The sequence below is a fragment of the Trichophyton rubrum genome (assembly GCF_000151425.1).
Source record: "Trichophyton rubrum CBS 118892 genomic scaffold supercont2.5, whole genome shotgun sequence".
In the NCBI taxonomy this organism is placed as follows: domain Eukaryota; kingdom Fungi; phylum Ascomycota; class Eurotiomycetes; order Onygenales; family Arthrodermataceae; genus Trichophyton; species Trichophyton rubrum.
Window position 1 is genome coordinate 1,424,530 of NW_003456424.1, and position 15,100 is coordinate 1,439,629.

Genomic DNA, 15,100 nt, shown 5'->3' on the forward strand with positions numbered 1-15,100 from the left:
AATGCCTTTAGAGATACTCTCATGACCTAACGGATCCATTACTGCTGGTCAGTCTCTCCAGTTCATTTGGATAACTTCGGGTATCGCTGGCTACTTGCAGACGGTATACTTCATAGCTTGACACAGCACCGGTCGACACAGTAAGTGATTTAAAGATACCCTTTTCCAAGTTTCTGTCCTGTTCGGAGGAAAGGCTGTAGGCAGAAGAGTCTGCAGCTCAGGGAGTTTTTAGAACGCCTTGTCTTGTTGTTCCCTACGAAGGGCCTTAGAGACTTCTTCTAGTGATGATGCATTTTCGGCCATACTTCTGTCGTTGAGTCAGGATCAAATAATCGGCTATTGGATATTGGGTATTGGATTACTTTTCCAGCCGGGCATCGTCAGTAATGAGCTATATTTCATGGATAGATGATTGCTGAACTCGCGCCGAGAAAGACGACTCATTTAGAAGAGCAAAAGGAGGGACCCTTAATGGGATATCAATGTACTCAAAGATTCAACGTTGCACAAAGATGGAGTAACTCAAGTTTCACTGATGATATTAGAATGTTTATTTTCGCCACTGGGCAATGAGTGCAGGCAACTAGTCAGCTACCTCTCTACTTACACCCACCAGAGAACGCATATATCAACACAAGATACCCATATCTACATATTATTAATATGGCAGAAGAATCTATAAATGCCAGGGATGAGAAGAAGAACAGTGATAACCAGAAAAGAAATGCCTGTACGGTACTTTCACGGCCAATATAGATCTACCCAGCTAACTGATATCGAACTATTGAAGTCGCCGAATTAATGAACCCCAGACAAAAGCGCGCAGCCTCGCCGCCTACCGAGCCCAAACCCTCTCGTCTGAAACCGTTCAAAAACCGCGACAGTCTAGGAGCCTACATCAAAGATCCTGAGTCCTTCTCCGCGTCAACCGTCATATCCCACTCGCCGGAGTTCGTGGTGATCCACGACCTGTACCCCAAGTCCGCCGTACACCTACTCATACTGCCTCGAGACCCCCAAAAATTCTTCCAACACCCCTTCGTCGCCTTTGAGGATGCGAGTTTCCTTGACAGTGTAAGGCAGGAGGCTGCCAGGGTTCAAAAACAAGCTGCTTCAGAGCTACGAAGGAAGTTCGGGAAGGTTTCGGCTTTGGATAGGAAGAGGAGTGAGGCGCTTGATGCCGATGATGATGGGGATGCGGATACGGTACCTGATGAGCTGCCGGAGGGGAGAGATTGGGGTAAGGAGATAATGTGTGGGATACATGCGAATCCGTCTATGAATCACCTACATATCCATGTTATTTCGGTGGATAGGTGTGGGCATAGTCTAAGGCATAGGAAGCATTATAATAGCTTTTCGACTCCGTTTTTTGTCGAGCTTGATGCGTTCCCGCTGGCGGAGGACGACAAGCGCAGACACCCCGCTAGAGAAGGGTATTTAAAGTCGGATCTGAAGTGCTGGAGGTGTGGCCGGAACTTTGGTAATAAGTTCACTCAGCTGAAGGCACATTTAGAGGAAGAGTTCGAGGAATGGAAACGTATATAGGCATATTAGCATATCCAAATTACTTGATAATTATGCAGGAGAGTGGAGGAAGGAGTATTATTAGATGAAGATTTTGATTAATGCACCTATTACCCCCTATAACTAAAGATTAAAAGCCTTATCTGCGCCAAACAACTCAACAAATAAGGACGGGAAGAGAAGGAAAAGATAATAACCGCCTGCGCCAGTGACTCCGAAGCTCCATACCAAAAAAGAAGAAGATTTTGTAAGAAAGTGAGCGACGCGGGCTCCTTGACGAAGAATGAGAAGAATCGGTGGACTGGACGGCCATATCTTGAAGCAAAGGAAGAAAGAGAAGCGAATACAAGGGTATAAGGAGTGTGAGAAGGTTGCAAGGAAACAAGAATAGAATGAAGTGAAAGTAAGCAAAGAGTGAGAGATACCGAGATCCCGCATCATGCTTGGGTGGTCGTCAAAGGATCGTGAGATTTCTCGACCGTCTAAGTGATGAGTAGGAAAGAAGGCAGGGGTGGGTGGATGAGAAAAGGTATACTTCCCTCCTTCACAACCGCTTGGAGCTGGCCCGGCGATCTAGCATGGACCAAAGGCTGGAACCTTCATGGACCTCGGGGAGGTGGTAGCCATTGAGCATCTCGTTCTCGACGAAGATTGAGGCACGCTTGAACCTGCGGTCTGCGTACTTCTCGTATATGGCTAGATGGTGCTGCTGTGGAGCCTCACAGCATTCGAGGATGAGGCCAATGAGTTGGTAGAGCTGGCCGAATGTGTATCCCGAATAGAATACATGGGCAGGGGTCTAGGTGGAACATGTCAGCAATGAGAAACACCGAAACATAAAAAAACAGGATAAACCAAGTCAGGACGAATAATGAGCATACCCAGTCCCCTTTTCTCAGCATCAGTCTGGCTAGACAGTGGGCGCCGGCAGCAGTGAAACTCGGTGGCGTGCCTACGAACCGCTCGTCCATGATGGTGAGTTCCAAAAAATACTTTGCGAGAGTACGAGTTTCCAGGTCATAATCATCAGCCTTGCTAATCCGACGGAGGAAGCTCATTGGCCCTGGCCATCCGAGCTCGAACTGGAGCATGCTAAGCATGAAACGTTCAGCCTTGAGAATCTCGTCAACGGTGTATCCGTTATCAACCATGTAGACGATCTCCTGTACCGAGGGACAGTTGATCTCTTCGTACTTTGCAGCGATAAAGATAGCGGTGGCGCCAACGAGCTGGAGCTTGCCCAGCGAGACGATCTTGCAGGACAAGAAACGGTCTATGTAGTTGACGCAGAGGAAAAGGGTCTCTGGAAGAAGCGAGAAGCGGTGGTGGACCTGGACCAGCCAGTCCATCAGAACAGAGCGCATTGACCACTGAATCTCTGCTTGGTTATCCATGTAATGGGCATTTGGGAGGAGCTTGAGCTATTAAAAACAATAGCGTTAGCATTGGCATTATCAGCAGTTGCAAAAGGCACATTGGCACATAACATACCTCGAGTTCCCTTAGGTATTGGAAGATCTCTTCACCATATTCAGCTACCATTGTAGTATCCCGCCACTCGTCATCGTACTCTTCGACAGAGGTAGAGGTTTCCATGATTTGCCTTGCCAGAGCTAGTTCCCGGCGGGACTGCTGGCTCATTTTAGGGAATAGTACCATTGTTGCGCCGCCAGTGGTATTATCACGGGAGCGGTATGAGCGAGCAGTGGCATAGCCATCTTCGTCATAGTTGTCCTCGTCCTCTTCGTCCCAGTATTCTTCTGGTTCGGACTGGTCGTATTTACGCGACGAGATGGTGATATCACTTGGTCGTTTGGTCGATGGCATTGAGCCTTTGGCTCCATCGCTGGATATCCTGGTAACCTTTGGCTTTGTCACCTCATCGGCATCCTTTGCATTATGATTTGGCACTGGTGGTCCGGATTCGACGGTTGCCTTGACAACGGATTCTTTAACTGCATATTCTTCTGTAACGGCCGTAGCTGCAGGCATGGTTTTGGTTACTTGAGCAGGAGCAGGTTCAGTAGTGGCTGGTTTGGGAGCATTGATCGCGCCCTTGACGTCCCTTTCGACCTCTTTGGATGGCTCAGCAGATTTTGACGATGCCTCATTCACGGTAACCTGAGGGGCAGAAGCCTTTTCCTGCTGCTGCTGCTGCTGTGGTTTTTGCTGCTTGGTGGTTGGTTCCTCGACGACCGGCTGCAGAATTGGGTCTTTAAAGACAGCGTTTGCACGTTTGGTCTGAATCTTTTTAGCCTGCGTCTTCTCTGAGCCAGGCTTTATACCGACTTCGGCGTTAATGATGGCATTCACTGCCGGCTTTGTACTAATGGAGTGAATGGGGCGCTGCGCTGGGCGAGCAAGACAGAGCGGCTTCTCGGTGATTTTGATAGTGTCCTTGGATGGGAGAGAAGAGTCATCTTTGGCGGATCGAAGGGAATTGACGGTGTTGCTGACATCTCCAAAGGCAGCACGTCTGACTGACTCCTTGCTGGTAGCGCTGCTGTTGCTGTTGCTGTTGGCCAGGGCCGATAAGGCAGGCGACGACTTGTTGCGGTGATGGATGGTCTTTCCAGCGCGGTTGAAGGCAATCATGTTCTCATCGACTCGACCGCGAAGGGTGCGAGCTGGTCTCTGTGGCTGTTTGTAATGCATCAATTAGCCCAAACAAGGTCTTCAAGTGATAAACTGACGGATGCAGGAGGGCGTGGAGGCTAGAGGCAGCAGGGAGGTGACGGGCAGCTAAAGGGGCTACATACCTTTGCGTCCATGGCGAAGTCGACGACAGAGACTGATATAGACAGGAAGAGTGACTACTGTCCAGCTATCATCAAGAAGAATACAGAGTATCAATATCGAGAGCGGTCTTCTGTGGATAGGATGTTTGTTGATAAGTGTCTCTCACTTGGCCTCAGTTGTTGTTGTTGTTATTGTTGTTGTGGGTGCTGTTGCTGAGGCAGTAGTCAAGGGTAAGATAGGCGGGAAAAAGGGATCACACAGCCATGCAAGCAAAAGCAGAGACCAAGACGGGCGAGTTTGTTCAGTCAATCCCCTGGGCAGGCTGTCCGCGTCCTCGAAGTGTGTGTGTGTGTGTCTCTCCGCTGGTGGTCCCGCAAGCAGTCCGCCCCGTTGCTGTCTCTCGTCCTGGCGTCGTCGTCGTCGTCCTCCTCGTCGTCTGGCCTGCTTTTGCTGGTGTTTTATTTTCTTTTCTTGTTGCTGGAAAGAGAAGAAAATAAACAAAGCTAGGCCGCATGCGGTTAGCGCCCGACGGCGGTCTGGCTAAGCAACCAAAGTCTTGGCAGATTACGTCATGCCATTAGTCGCGCGGCGGCGCGTCTCCCACGAGAGCCGCAAGAAGGCGTTTGCGCATGCTAAGCGCGCGCCTGGCCTGCGGGCAGCGAGATATTTTGTCCACGAGCTGCGGCGGGCGATGCGACAAGCCTGGCGACCAGTTTGCGCCCTGCGAAACCGTCAAGTGGCCGCTGCAGGGGAGTTCGTGGGGAAGCCGCTTTTCGCGTGTCGAGGAACACGAAAAGACGCCAACACACGTGACCTGGACCTGCCTCATTTCTTGCGAACGACAAAGCGACAAAAAGCGCAAAAGCAACGACGAAGGAACGACGACGTCGACGCAGCGACAGCGCTGGCCAGGCCGGCTGACGGGGCGCCAGCAGAGGGCGGCGGAGGGCAGATGAAGGCTGCGAGACGCAAGGGACAGGCCGACAGAGGCATCTTCTGACGTCAGGATGGGTCAGTGACCCCGATTTTAGTGCGGATGGCTGCCGGCTTCGTCCCGGCCGCTACCGACACAGCCTGCCCACCGTTTGAACGGCGGCGATGCGACGAGAAGAAGGGCCCATCAAGTCGAAGCGACGCCGGCATCGCAAGGTCCTCGGAGCGCTGGGCTGTTTCCCCGGGGGGTCCTCCTCCTCGCCGGCGCTGACACAGCCAGCAGAGAAGCAACCAGGGCGGCCGTTCATTTCGGTCACAGGATCCTCCCCCCCATCGCAGCGCACAATATTCCGAGCCCGCGATCGTAGGAACTTGCGAGAGCCAAGCGGGTTTCACTTTTTTTTTTTACAACAAACATGCATCCAGTCGCCTGCTCTAGCCTATTGTTGTCGCATTCACCAGCTTAGCCGTGGTGCCACCGGGCTCTCGCTGAGGTCGTTCCCCCCCGTCGCTCAGGCCTCAAACTGCCGTTTCTCCAGCAGTGTATCAGATCCCTAATATTTCCTTTTAAAAATATATACTTCATATATATGACCATGTATAAACGTATGGGGGACAGCGTCAGAGGGCGCTTGTATCGCAACTCCCCCCCAAAAGAAAATAAGGGTCATCCACACACGACGGCGAGAAGGGAGAATGATGTGGATCAGTGCTGGCGCAGTAGGAAGCAGGACAGCCAGAGCAGCGTCTCAATCCATGCGACTGGCCATTGATGCAAGTTTGCGCCGGATATTAGCGAAATATGTTTCCTTGACTCTTCGTCGATACGGGGTCTGGAGTCGCAAGGCGCAAAAGAAACGAAACAAGGCCGAAGAGAGAGAAAGAGAGATTTAAAGCATGCATTATATATTTCATCATGCTGGAGCTTCTTCCTGCTGGGCCGCTGGCTGCCGCCAATAATAATAACTAGCCTGCCGCTTCTGCTGTCTAGCCGACTCTACTACGTTTGCCTCGAGAAGTAAGACAGACAAACCGCTGCGAAAAGAGGCAGAGGAAGGTCGTTCGACCGGTTCAGGTTCTTAAGTTCTGCTCCTGCGGAGACCGAATGCAGAGCGAAGTGGCCGGCGCATGAAGCAGTCACTTTTATAACCTTCCTCACACTAGATCGCCAGCGCCACCACGATGCCATGGGATCTATCTCAACTATCGCCGAGAACGACCAGCAGGGAGGGCAGGCGAGCAGGCGAAACATGAAACTATTGACCACCCGTTGGTTGGTTGGTTGGTTGGGGGTGGTGGTGGTTTGCTTATTGCTATTTATTGCTATCTCAGCTCCTTCTCCTGCGCTGCCCTCTATTGCGCTGCTTCTCCTGCGGCCACGTCAGGGAACGATGGGACCGCCCTGTTCCTCGATCGCTCGGGTTACTCTTCAAGAAAAAAAAAACCTTCCTGACTCCTCTTTCCCTCTGCCCCATCCCTGTCCACTTAACTAAAGGACCGCCAGCTTTGGGAGTCTCGGAAGTGTAGGAGAAAGAAGGGAGAGCCGGGGTGGGATAGAGGATCAACCCGTCGACGTCCTCCGTTCCCCCCAGCCGCTGGATACTTGAACAACGCATTGAAGGTCCGCCCTGCTCCCTAGCTAACAATGCGTATCGTATCGAATCGAAGGGTGCGAAAACTATGTATGGTTTGACTACACAACTTAACACACACACCCCTTGTTGCGCAGTGTGCCGCTGGGTGTTGAGCGTGGCCAACCCAAGCTGCAGAACTCGGGTGGATCGTCGCAAAGACATGGCAAATGGACCCAATCCCAGGCGCATTTAGGTTACAGGTCCTCTCTTCCCAGGATTATTAGTTAACAACGACGGGCTCTGCTTTGGAAGAACAAGCACGCAGGCTAACAGCAGCAGCAACCCAGAAGCATCAGATCAGAGGGAGGGAGGGAGGCCGCCGAACTTCCCGGGCGAAAGAGGCACGGCCAGCTCATATACTTCCGGGCTGGCCCTTTTTTTTTTATTTTTTATTTTTTTTATTTTATTTTTGATTGATAGTTATCAACTTGTCTTGGAGGGAAGAGGGCTTTCCGCCGATTCTAGATGGACACAAACAACGGGCTGACAGTGACCTGACTGACGGACCAAACTGGCTTGACGGTTGATAGACGACCTGACAGCAGCTCAGAGCGCATTAGCAGCAGGAGCGTCATGAGGCGTAATTGGGCCTCGTGCCTTAGTTGCGCATCAGGATCCTGACTGAGTCTTTTCTGTCTTTGGGCAGCGGATGCGCATCGCATAGTAGAAGGGGGATATGATAGACCGGCCGTAGAAACCAAGTAGCAGCCCGTAAACAGGAGACACAGGCAGCCCAGCCCGGTTCGGCGCCTGCGTCCAGAGCCTTAAAAAAGGGAGCAAATGATAGTAATAATAATACGCTGCATGACTAGCTGAGATAACTCTCGCTGACCTGGCCGGCGGTGGTGTGAAACCTCCTCCACCGTTCGTTCGCAACCTACATCCACACATCATCATTCTTCCTCCCTCGACCCTCGCTGCACGCCCAACAACCTCCTCGACCAGCCTGATATCCCAGACTGCTTCGTCCTGCCGCCTGCTCAGTAGCCACGGCCTGCCGGTAAGTCATCTCTCTCCTCGCCGGCCTCGTCTGCCCTCCAAAGCCGCTCTATAATTCTTGCCGCTGATCTCCATTCTGTGACAGGACCCAGACATCTCACAGCGCCCCCAAGGCCATCATCACCACCTCGCCAGCACCCAGCGTCTACAGGACAGACCCCCAGCAGAGTCTCGTTGCGATCTTGCGATCCATCCCTCGCCATTGTCTCCAGCTGTAGGTATCGCTGTGCTCCCGTTTCTCCTGTCTGCTCGCCCTGCCGTCTCGAGCGACCATGTTTTCCCCTACCCGGGGACAACACACACCTTTGTCTGCCTGGAATAGGAGCCAGCGTCTGCCCTATTGACGGGCTGGCAGGACACAATTATCTATTCTCCCGCCCTCTATTGTCGCTACAGACAGCTAACTGCGCCCTCTGCTCTATTTATACAGCTCGCTTGCTCGTTGCCGGCTATCCTGCCTACTAGAAATTTCCACTTTCTCACCGGCACTTCCATCAGCCAGCAGGATATACCTCCATCGCCCTCTCTCTGCGACCAGATCTGCCTCCCTGACCGGATTATACACTCGATTCCCTACCTCCTGACATATCCTCTCTCATCTGTTTGCCCCGGAACTTGTATGGGAACTGCATCACCAAAGAGTCGGTCTCACCCTACCAAGGCCTCTTCGTCGCATTCGCCTACCTGCACCATCAACAACGCCATCACCCAGCAGTCCGAGGCAATAATCCATCGGATATGCCTCAGGAACCGCGGGTGAGAATGCATCCATCAGCTCATGTCTGTGAAGTGTCAGGATCTGGCGGCCCGGTCTCCGAGAGCCAGGCATACTTTGACGAGCAGCCCCAGGCTGACCGTCCGGCCAAAAATGAGTCTCCTTCAAACCCGTCTCCAAAGCATGTGGCCTTCGAGCTGCTGCTCGACGAGTCCTCGAAGATGCGGGCTCGCATTCCAATGAGGGTCCAGATCTATCCCCATGACACTACCGACTCCATCGTCACTACGGTCAAAAATTTCTATGGGATCTACGAAGGCACCGCCAGCGGCGTTAGCTTTGAGGACCAGGATGGCAACACACTCATTGCCAGGTACGAGAACCTCAAGAACAGCATGACTGTCTATGTCCGAGTGATACCGAACCATCATTACCCCGAACAACACTCACCGCCGTCATACTATGCCATCTCCCCGATGGACAACTACTCCCGGCCTACCCTTGGCGAACCATTCTCTATGCCACCTCCCCAGGGCAACCAGGCTATCAACTATGGCCAATCCGTCTCCCGTCCTACTTCGCGCGCTGCTGCTGGAAAGCGAAGTGTCTCTCCTCCTGCCCGAGGTCGCCGAAGCGCCTCGAGGCAGAAGTCATCTCGAGGAGGTGTCAAGAGCCGTGGCTCAAGCACCCATGGAAGCTTCCATGATGACGCACATATGCCTTGCAGTGACAGTGATGGAGGCCATAGCTCAGTAAACGGCTCAAGAAGGCCCAAGAGTGAGCACTTTGGTAGTGCTGATATCAGCATGGAAAACATCCTCCAAGATGGCAGAAGGAAGCGCCCGAAGTTCGAGAGCTCCGTAAGTATCAAGCTCTGCAGACATTAACCCACCTGTTTCCATATCTAATCTCGATATTAATGTATTTTATCCCAGGAACTTCCCTTGTTTGCTCCTCCACAAGTGCCTCGCACAACTTCGGCATCCTCCATTTCTCCCCAGCGACGCTCCCTTGCGCCCGATGCCTCGCCATTCGCAAGACCCAACCAGAACGCCTTCAGCGGCTATCAGGCGCTTTCCTCCCCCCAGGGCTTTGGCAACCACGAGAAACTGCATTCTCTTCAGAATGGAAGCGGGAGTAACCCATATGCGACTCCCACTGTACCACATCATGGCCACAGGCTACGGAATCGAGCCAACTCCAACTCGGCGGTACACTATGCTACCCCAGTGAATGGCCATGGCATCTTGCCTACTCCTGATCCAACCATTGCTAGTTGCATCTCGGACGAGGACGTTGCCATGCAGCTCATCAGGCTCGGAGACACCTCCAACTTCTCCCACGGCCGTAACTCCACTTCCACTGTTGACGATGCGTTCAGTGGTATCGCCGACGCCGCCTCTTCTACCGGCGCAACCACGGACATATCTGATGTCAGTGGTGATGAGACGGACCTGCCAACCAAGATTAGAGAGCGTCGTGCATCAAGTGGCTCCCTCCCAGCCTTGTCCAAGAAACACAAGACATTGGACGAGATCCTTCCTAGCTGTGAAAGCAGCGATCCAGCTAGTGATGATATCGATGGTGAATACCAAAATCTCGCCTCTCAAGATAACATCAAGAGCGAATATGATGATGACCCATCGTATGAGGCACAGTCTTCTCGAACCAAGCGTGCAAGGAAATCAGCCAGCGCAGCAACCACTGCTGCAACCTCAGCCAAGGGCACCGGCGCCAAACAAACCTCTACGGCTAAAGGAGGACGCAATGCAAAGAACCGCTCTGCCCCTGCGTCTCGCAAGGGTAAACAAGCCCCAACTAGCTCTGCCAAACCGGTGCCACCCCCAATACTCCCAGCCACCGCTCAGCAGGGAGGTGTCAACTTCCACAACCAGCTAGCTGCTGATGAGGAAGATCTCTCCACGAAGCCACGCTGCCAGAGATGCCGAAAGAGCAAGAAGGGCTGTGACCGTCAGCGCCCCTGCCAGAGATGCAAGGATGCCGGCATCGGTATCGAGGGATGCATTAGCGAGGACGAGAATAACGGTCGCAAGGGCCGATATGGCCGCCACATGGGTGTTTCTGTCAAAAAGGACCCTGCCGCCATTGCTGCAAAGGCTCAGGAAGCACAAGACACCGCCGCCCAAACTCCTGCTTCATCCACCACGGCAACGGTTCCGGACAAGAACAAGAAGCGAAAGCGCTGATTGTGAAAGCCCTCAGTGGTTCAGGGAGACCTTCTACTCTCGCCGTCACACCACTGCCTTGACGTTCCCTGTTTTCGAGTAACAACCTGCAGCATCGAATATTCCTTTGTGCGAGCACATACTCTTTCATTACCAATGCATGCCTCCTGCTATTCGAGTTTCGGCTATACCTACGACTTTTGTTCATACCAGCAACAAACAGACAAACCAACACCCCTCCCCCGAAGCAGCTGTTAACATCAAATTATCATTATCATAGACTTTGATTCCTGTTTTTCTTGTTTCTCTTTCTTTCTTCGTCAAACGGTGGCTTGCTTGTTCCTTGTACCTCTCGTCTCAAACTACCAACTGTCGAAATCCAACATCCTCATCTACCTCTCTGTGTTTATTTGCTGCAAGTATCATCCGGCCATCAGCTTTTCCTTATGCCAATTGCGACTGTCATTAACATCAAAGGCGCTGCGAGTTTTGTGTGTTTCTTGTACTGCATTTACATCCTTTTACTTGCGCCTTCGCTCTCTACAGTCATGTACCTACTGCGGTGTCGTTGTCTTGTTTAATCTCGAATTTCAAAATTTCCTTGATTTCCTTTATTTCCTTCATATCTCTTCATTTTTCTCTCAGTCTCATCGAGTCTCTCTGAGTTGATGTAGTGGGGGTTCTGGCTAATGGCTGTATCAGTCGCATCTTGCCTCTGATATTGCCTGAAGGAAACAGCAAAAATATTGCTTCGGGTCTCTTGTGTTCTCTGCAGCTATGGCTTGGGCTTCCGTATGGTTGTCCTATCGACCAAAATAGTCCCTTTCTTTGTTATTTATTGGATTCAATGGACGGGTTGAAAATATCAATACTGCTTCTTACATTCTATATTAAGAGCGTTGAAGCCGATCAATAGCCGGTAACTTTTGTAATAATACGCATACAAATCTGACGCCAATCCCAAATATTTGGTGTGTATTGTAATGAACATACACAAGAAAATTACGCCGAATTATGACTTCAAAATTTCATATTTTGTCGCAAACAAGCTGAAGCTGTGCAAAAGAGCTTTTGGTTGACGCTTACCCGGCGTTTCTTAACGAATTTTCTAATAGGATCAATTCGTCTCACACGACCGCATACTCTTACCTATTTTTATCTGTTTTCTAGATATCCCTTTCAGTCGAGAAACATGCCGCCAAATCCCCCGCCAAATAGACCACCCGCTGGAAGAGGGCAGCCAAGCAGTTCAGAGAGCTCCTCGGCTACTCCAGGGCCATCGGGGACAGGAGGCACGGGCCGTGGGGGCTCAGCGAGCGTCAGAGGACGACCGGTGCAGCGATTACAATCTCTCAAGAAGCGAACGCCAGGCGGCAGTCTGGTGCCACTGAATGCGGACGGCTCAACACCCAAGCCAACACTAAAATTCCAGCCGAAGGTGGTGACACGGAAGAGCAAAGAACAAAGAGATGCGCTAGAGAATCTTGAAGCTCAGAGGCTACGGGAAAGAATATCTGCGGCCAATGCTGCACGACGGACAACACGAGGAGGAGGAGACAGAGGCAGAGGCAGAGGGCGTGGCAGGGGCGGCGCGAGTGGTGCATCTGGACCTCTAGGGGAAGGAACAGGGCCAGGAAGACATGGAGGCGCCTGGAAGGGTAAAGGCGGCCGCTCTGGTAAAATATCTGGCTTTTATGGAGTGAAGAATGAAGCCGGTGCAGACGGAGAACAGATTGGTGGAGATATCTCTTCTGACGAAGGAAGTGATCACGGACTACGGTTTAGCATCGACCATATCAACTTCGAGAGTGATTCGGAAGGGGAGGCACTCGAGGCCGGTGCCATGACGAAGGGAAAAGCGTCCATGGGAAAATCTACGCCTACGGGTGGAAGCCGTGGACTTCGGCCGGTGCGTGTTGAGAGGCATGAACATGTTGAACGCTCCCTTGGTATTCCCACTGAATCAAGCTCAAGTTTAAGCAAGTCTGCTGAGCTCAGGAAAAAGGCTAAGGAGAAGGCTGGAGCTGCGGATGATAGCCTCTTTGTCGAGGATGACCAGTCTGAGTCTGATGTTGATGGAGGTGACGATGATGTGGTTATGGGAGATATAAAAGAGACTGACCCTACGTCGGATGGCCCTCAGATCAAAGCAGAACCCACTGATGACGATGCTACCATTGATGATAGTGTCCCTCCCGCTCCGTCTGAAAAAGCTGTCCCGAAACCACGAGTTAAACCAAGAAAGGTCAAGGATCCAAAGAAGAAGCTACAGACCGAAGAGGAGCGACAGGAATATGACCGTTACGAAGAGGACATTGATTACTTGAAATCCACACTCGGGAGCCTATCTACAACGGCAGGAAATGCCCCTGATACCTCCGCCACTGCTGAGGTTGGGAAGAAGGATGAGGATGACGCAGAGACCTCTGCAAAGCCAGCAACTGATGAACGCCAGGGCCAGCTATTTCTACTCCAGTTCCCCCCGATGACCCCCAACCTAGTGCCGCCAACGCCTGAGAAGAACGGAGCAGCTGGGCAAGCCGATGAAGCTGTTGTTGAAACTGCTACACCTCTGCCTGTTGCTGGTACAGCCCCGGCAGCCCAGGGCTCTGTGACTATCAAGCAGGAAGAAGGCGCTGTCAACCCGGCTTCCACAGCGAGCACTGCACCTCCTCTCGTCACAGCAACAAACAGCACTTTGCCGCGCGGACGAGTAGGGAAGCTGAACATACACCGATCCGGCAAAGCAACCATTGACTGGGGCGGCGTCAGCTTTGAGCTCACGAAGGGCAGCACCGTCGGCTTCATACAGGATGCCGTGATACTGTCGGACAACATGGCTGGGGCCGCTGACGGCAGCGCTTCGATCCGCGACAAGAAGCTCTGGGCCATGTCTCAGGTCACTGGCAAGTTCGTCGTTACCCCCGACTGGGACAAGATCTTAGATGAATGATTTGATAGCCTGCTACATATCATTTTGTGATCTTCTTGAATCCATGTCAGATAACTAGCTACTTCACCACCAACTTCGCTACCGCCGTCATCCAGCCTCCTTCCAGCTCCTGTGCCTGGCTAGCTGTGACTGCCAGCACCATCGCCGCCCATGTATCTCTACCAACATCTCCCTGGCCTCATCAACTCTCGTTGTCTCTCGTCGAGCTTTCCTGGTGAGACAGATTTGCATAGGTTTTAAATTTAATACTAGCTCCCACGTGACCATCTTACGTGTCGCCAGCAGCAGAAAAGGGAGCGAACTTTGATCAAACATCGAAAACATCGAACGGATCAAACCAAACGACAGGCCAGCTATGAATACTATCTAAACTGGTTGCTGGTCGGCGTCAGTTATTCATAATCCCTTATTCATCTCGCTGACAGCTTCCGTTCGAGCTCGCCTGAATTGACGCAGCGCGCACTCGCACGCACTCGCCACGCAGTCAACGCCAACTATCGACCACCTCCTTGAATATCTATCCAACTCGCATCGGCCTTATATCTGTGTATTTGTTTACAAAATATGTGGTTCTCAAAGGGTCCAGTCCTGCTGGCTATATGCTCTCTTCTATCTACCAGCGTTTTCGCCGCTGACCGCGCCCCATCCGTGTCATCACCTACACCTGCCATAAGACAACGATCTGACGAAGTACACGATAACCCCCCATTACCATCAGACTCAATTATCAAGGAACGAGCTATTGTCGATGCCCCACCAGATCCAGTGCCAACCGTACCTACGCAGGTGTCTCCAATCACAACATTCTGGCTCGACGGAGTGCAGAAGGTATACACGCAGACATTTCCGCCTTTCCCTGACCCATGGCCATCTCCAATGGTAGGACAGATAGGCCTGGGAACGCTGAAGGGAGAGATCGGAAAGACAGTTACGATCAAGGGTCGCAGTGTCCCTACCGATGAGCCTGAGCCAATGTTTGCGCGCCAGTGTCGAACACTCGAGTGCGGTAAAAGTCGCGAGCAGAAAGCTGAGAGAGCTGCTGGGCTAGAGGACACTGCTTGATTCTAGACCGGGCGCCCTGTGTGTTATTGCGCGGAGTTATTTTTTCACGTTTTACCAGTGCGAGTGGATCTTGTGTAATGATTTGATATTTATGCCATCACTGGCAAGCATATATATGGAGTTTTTTGGGGCAGTTTCTTGCTATTTAGACATGTATAATATTTATTCTTCTACCTCTGCTTCTTTCTTGGTACTTCTTCCAGGATGTTTCTGGTTAGACCTTCAGATAGGATGGAATATCAGCCTCCACAACCCAGATCTCCCTCCACATCGACAGATCCTGCATCCTGGCGAGTCTGTAGCTATAAATGTATCCCCTTAAGCCCCCCCCGACGCCCAACGGGCTACTTAT

At 51.8% G+C, this 15,100-nt stretch overlaps 5 protein-coding genes across 5 annotated transcripts; 4 read left to right on the forward strand and 1 right to left on the reverse strand.

The window, feature by feature from the left end:
- Nucleotides 1–801: 801 nt before the first annotated feature.
- On the forward strand, nt 802–1,548 carry TERG_05288 (DNA 5'-adenosine monophosphate hydrolase; the record flags this gene model as incomplete). The annotated part of the gene is made up of 1 exon (XM_003234648.2): nt 802–1,548. The coding sequence occupies one exon, from the start codon at nt 802–804 to the stop codon at nt 1,546–1,548; it is 747 nt and encodes a 248-aa protein (XP_003234696.2).
- Nucleotides 1,549–2,913: 1,365 nt separating this feature from the next.
- TERG_05289 (uncharacterized protein) lies at nt 2,914–4,298 on the reverse strand (the record flags this gene model as incomplete). The annotated part of the gene is made up of 2 exons (XM_047748404.1): nt 2,914–4,167; nt 4,287–4,298. The coding sequence occupies 2 exons, from the start codon at nt 4,296–4,298 to the stop codon at nt 2,914–2,916; spliced, it is 1,266 nt and encodes a 421-aa protein (XP_047604386.1).
- Nucleotides 4,299–8,214: 3,916 nt separating this feature from the next.
- Nucleotides 8,215–11,917, forward strand: TERG_05290 (uncharacterized protein). Its single transcript, XM_047748405.1, has one exon. It carries the CDS (start codon nt 9,849–9,851, stop codon nt 10,752–10,754), a length of 906 nt encoding a protein of 301 aa, XP_047604387.1. The 5' UTR covers nt 8,215–9,848; the 3' UTR covers nt 10,755–11,917.
- Nucleotides 11,918–11,925: 8 nt separating this feature from the next.
- TERG_05291 (uncharacterized protein) lies at nt 11,926–13,686 on the forward strand (the record flags this gene model as incomplete). Its single annotated transcript, XM_003234652.1, has 1 exon — nt 11,926–13,686. One exon carries the CDS (start codon nt 11,926–11,928, stop codon nt 13,684–13,686), a length of 1,761 nt encoding a protein of 586 aa, XP_003234700.1.
- A 564-nt stretch (nt 13,687–14,250) lies between these two features.
- On the forward strand, nt 14,251–14,748 carry TERG_05292 (uncharacterized protein; the record flags this gene model as incomplete). The annotated part of the gene is made up of 1 exon (XM_003234653.1): nt 14,251–14,748. One exon carries the CDS (start codon nt 14,251–14,253, stop codon nt 14,746–14,748), a length of 498 nt encoding a protein of 165 aa, XP_003234701.1.
- Between the last annotated feature and the right edge of the window lie 352 nt (nt 14,749–15,100).

What these genes read in the sequence shown, in the direction of transcription:
- TERG_05290 (XM_047748405.1), top strand. Translation starts at nt 9,849, where the DNA reads ATGCAGCTCATCAGGCTCGGAGACACCTCCAACTTCTCCCACGGCCGT.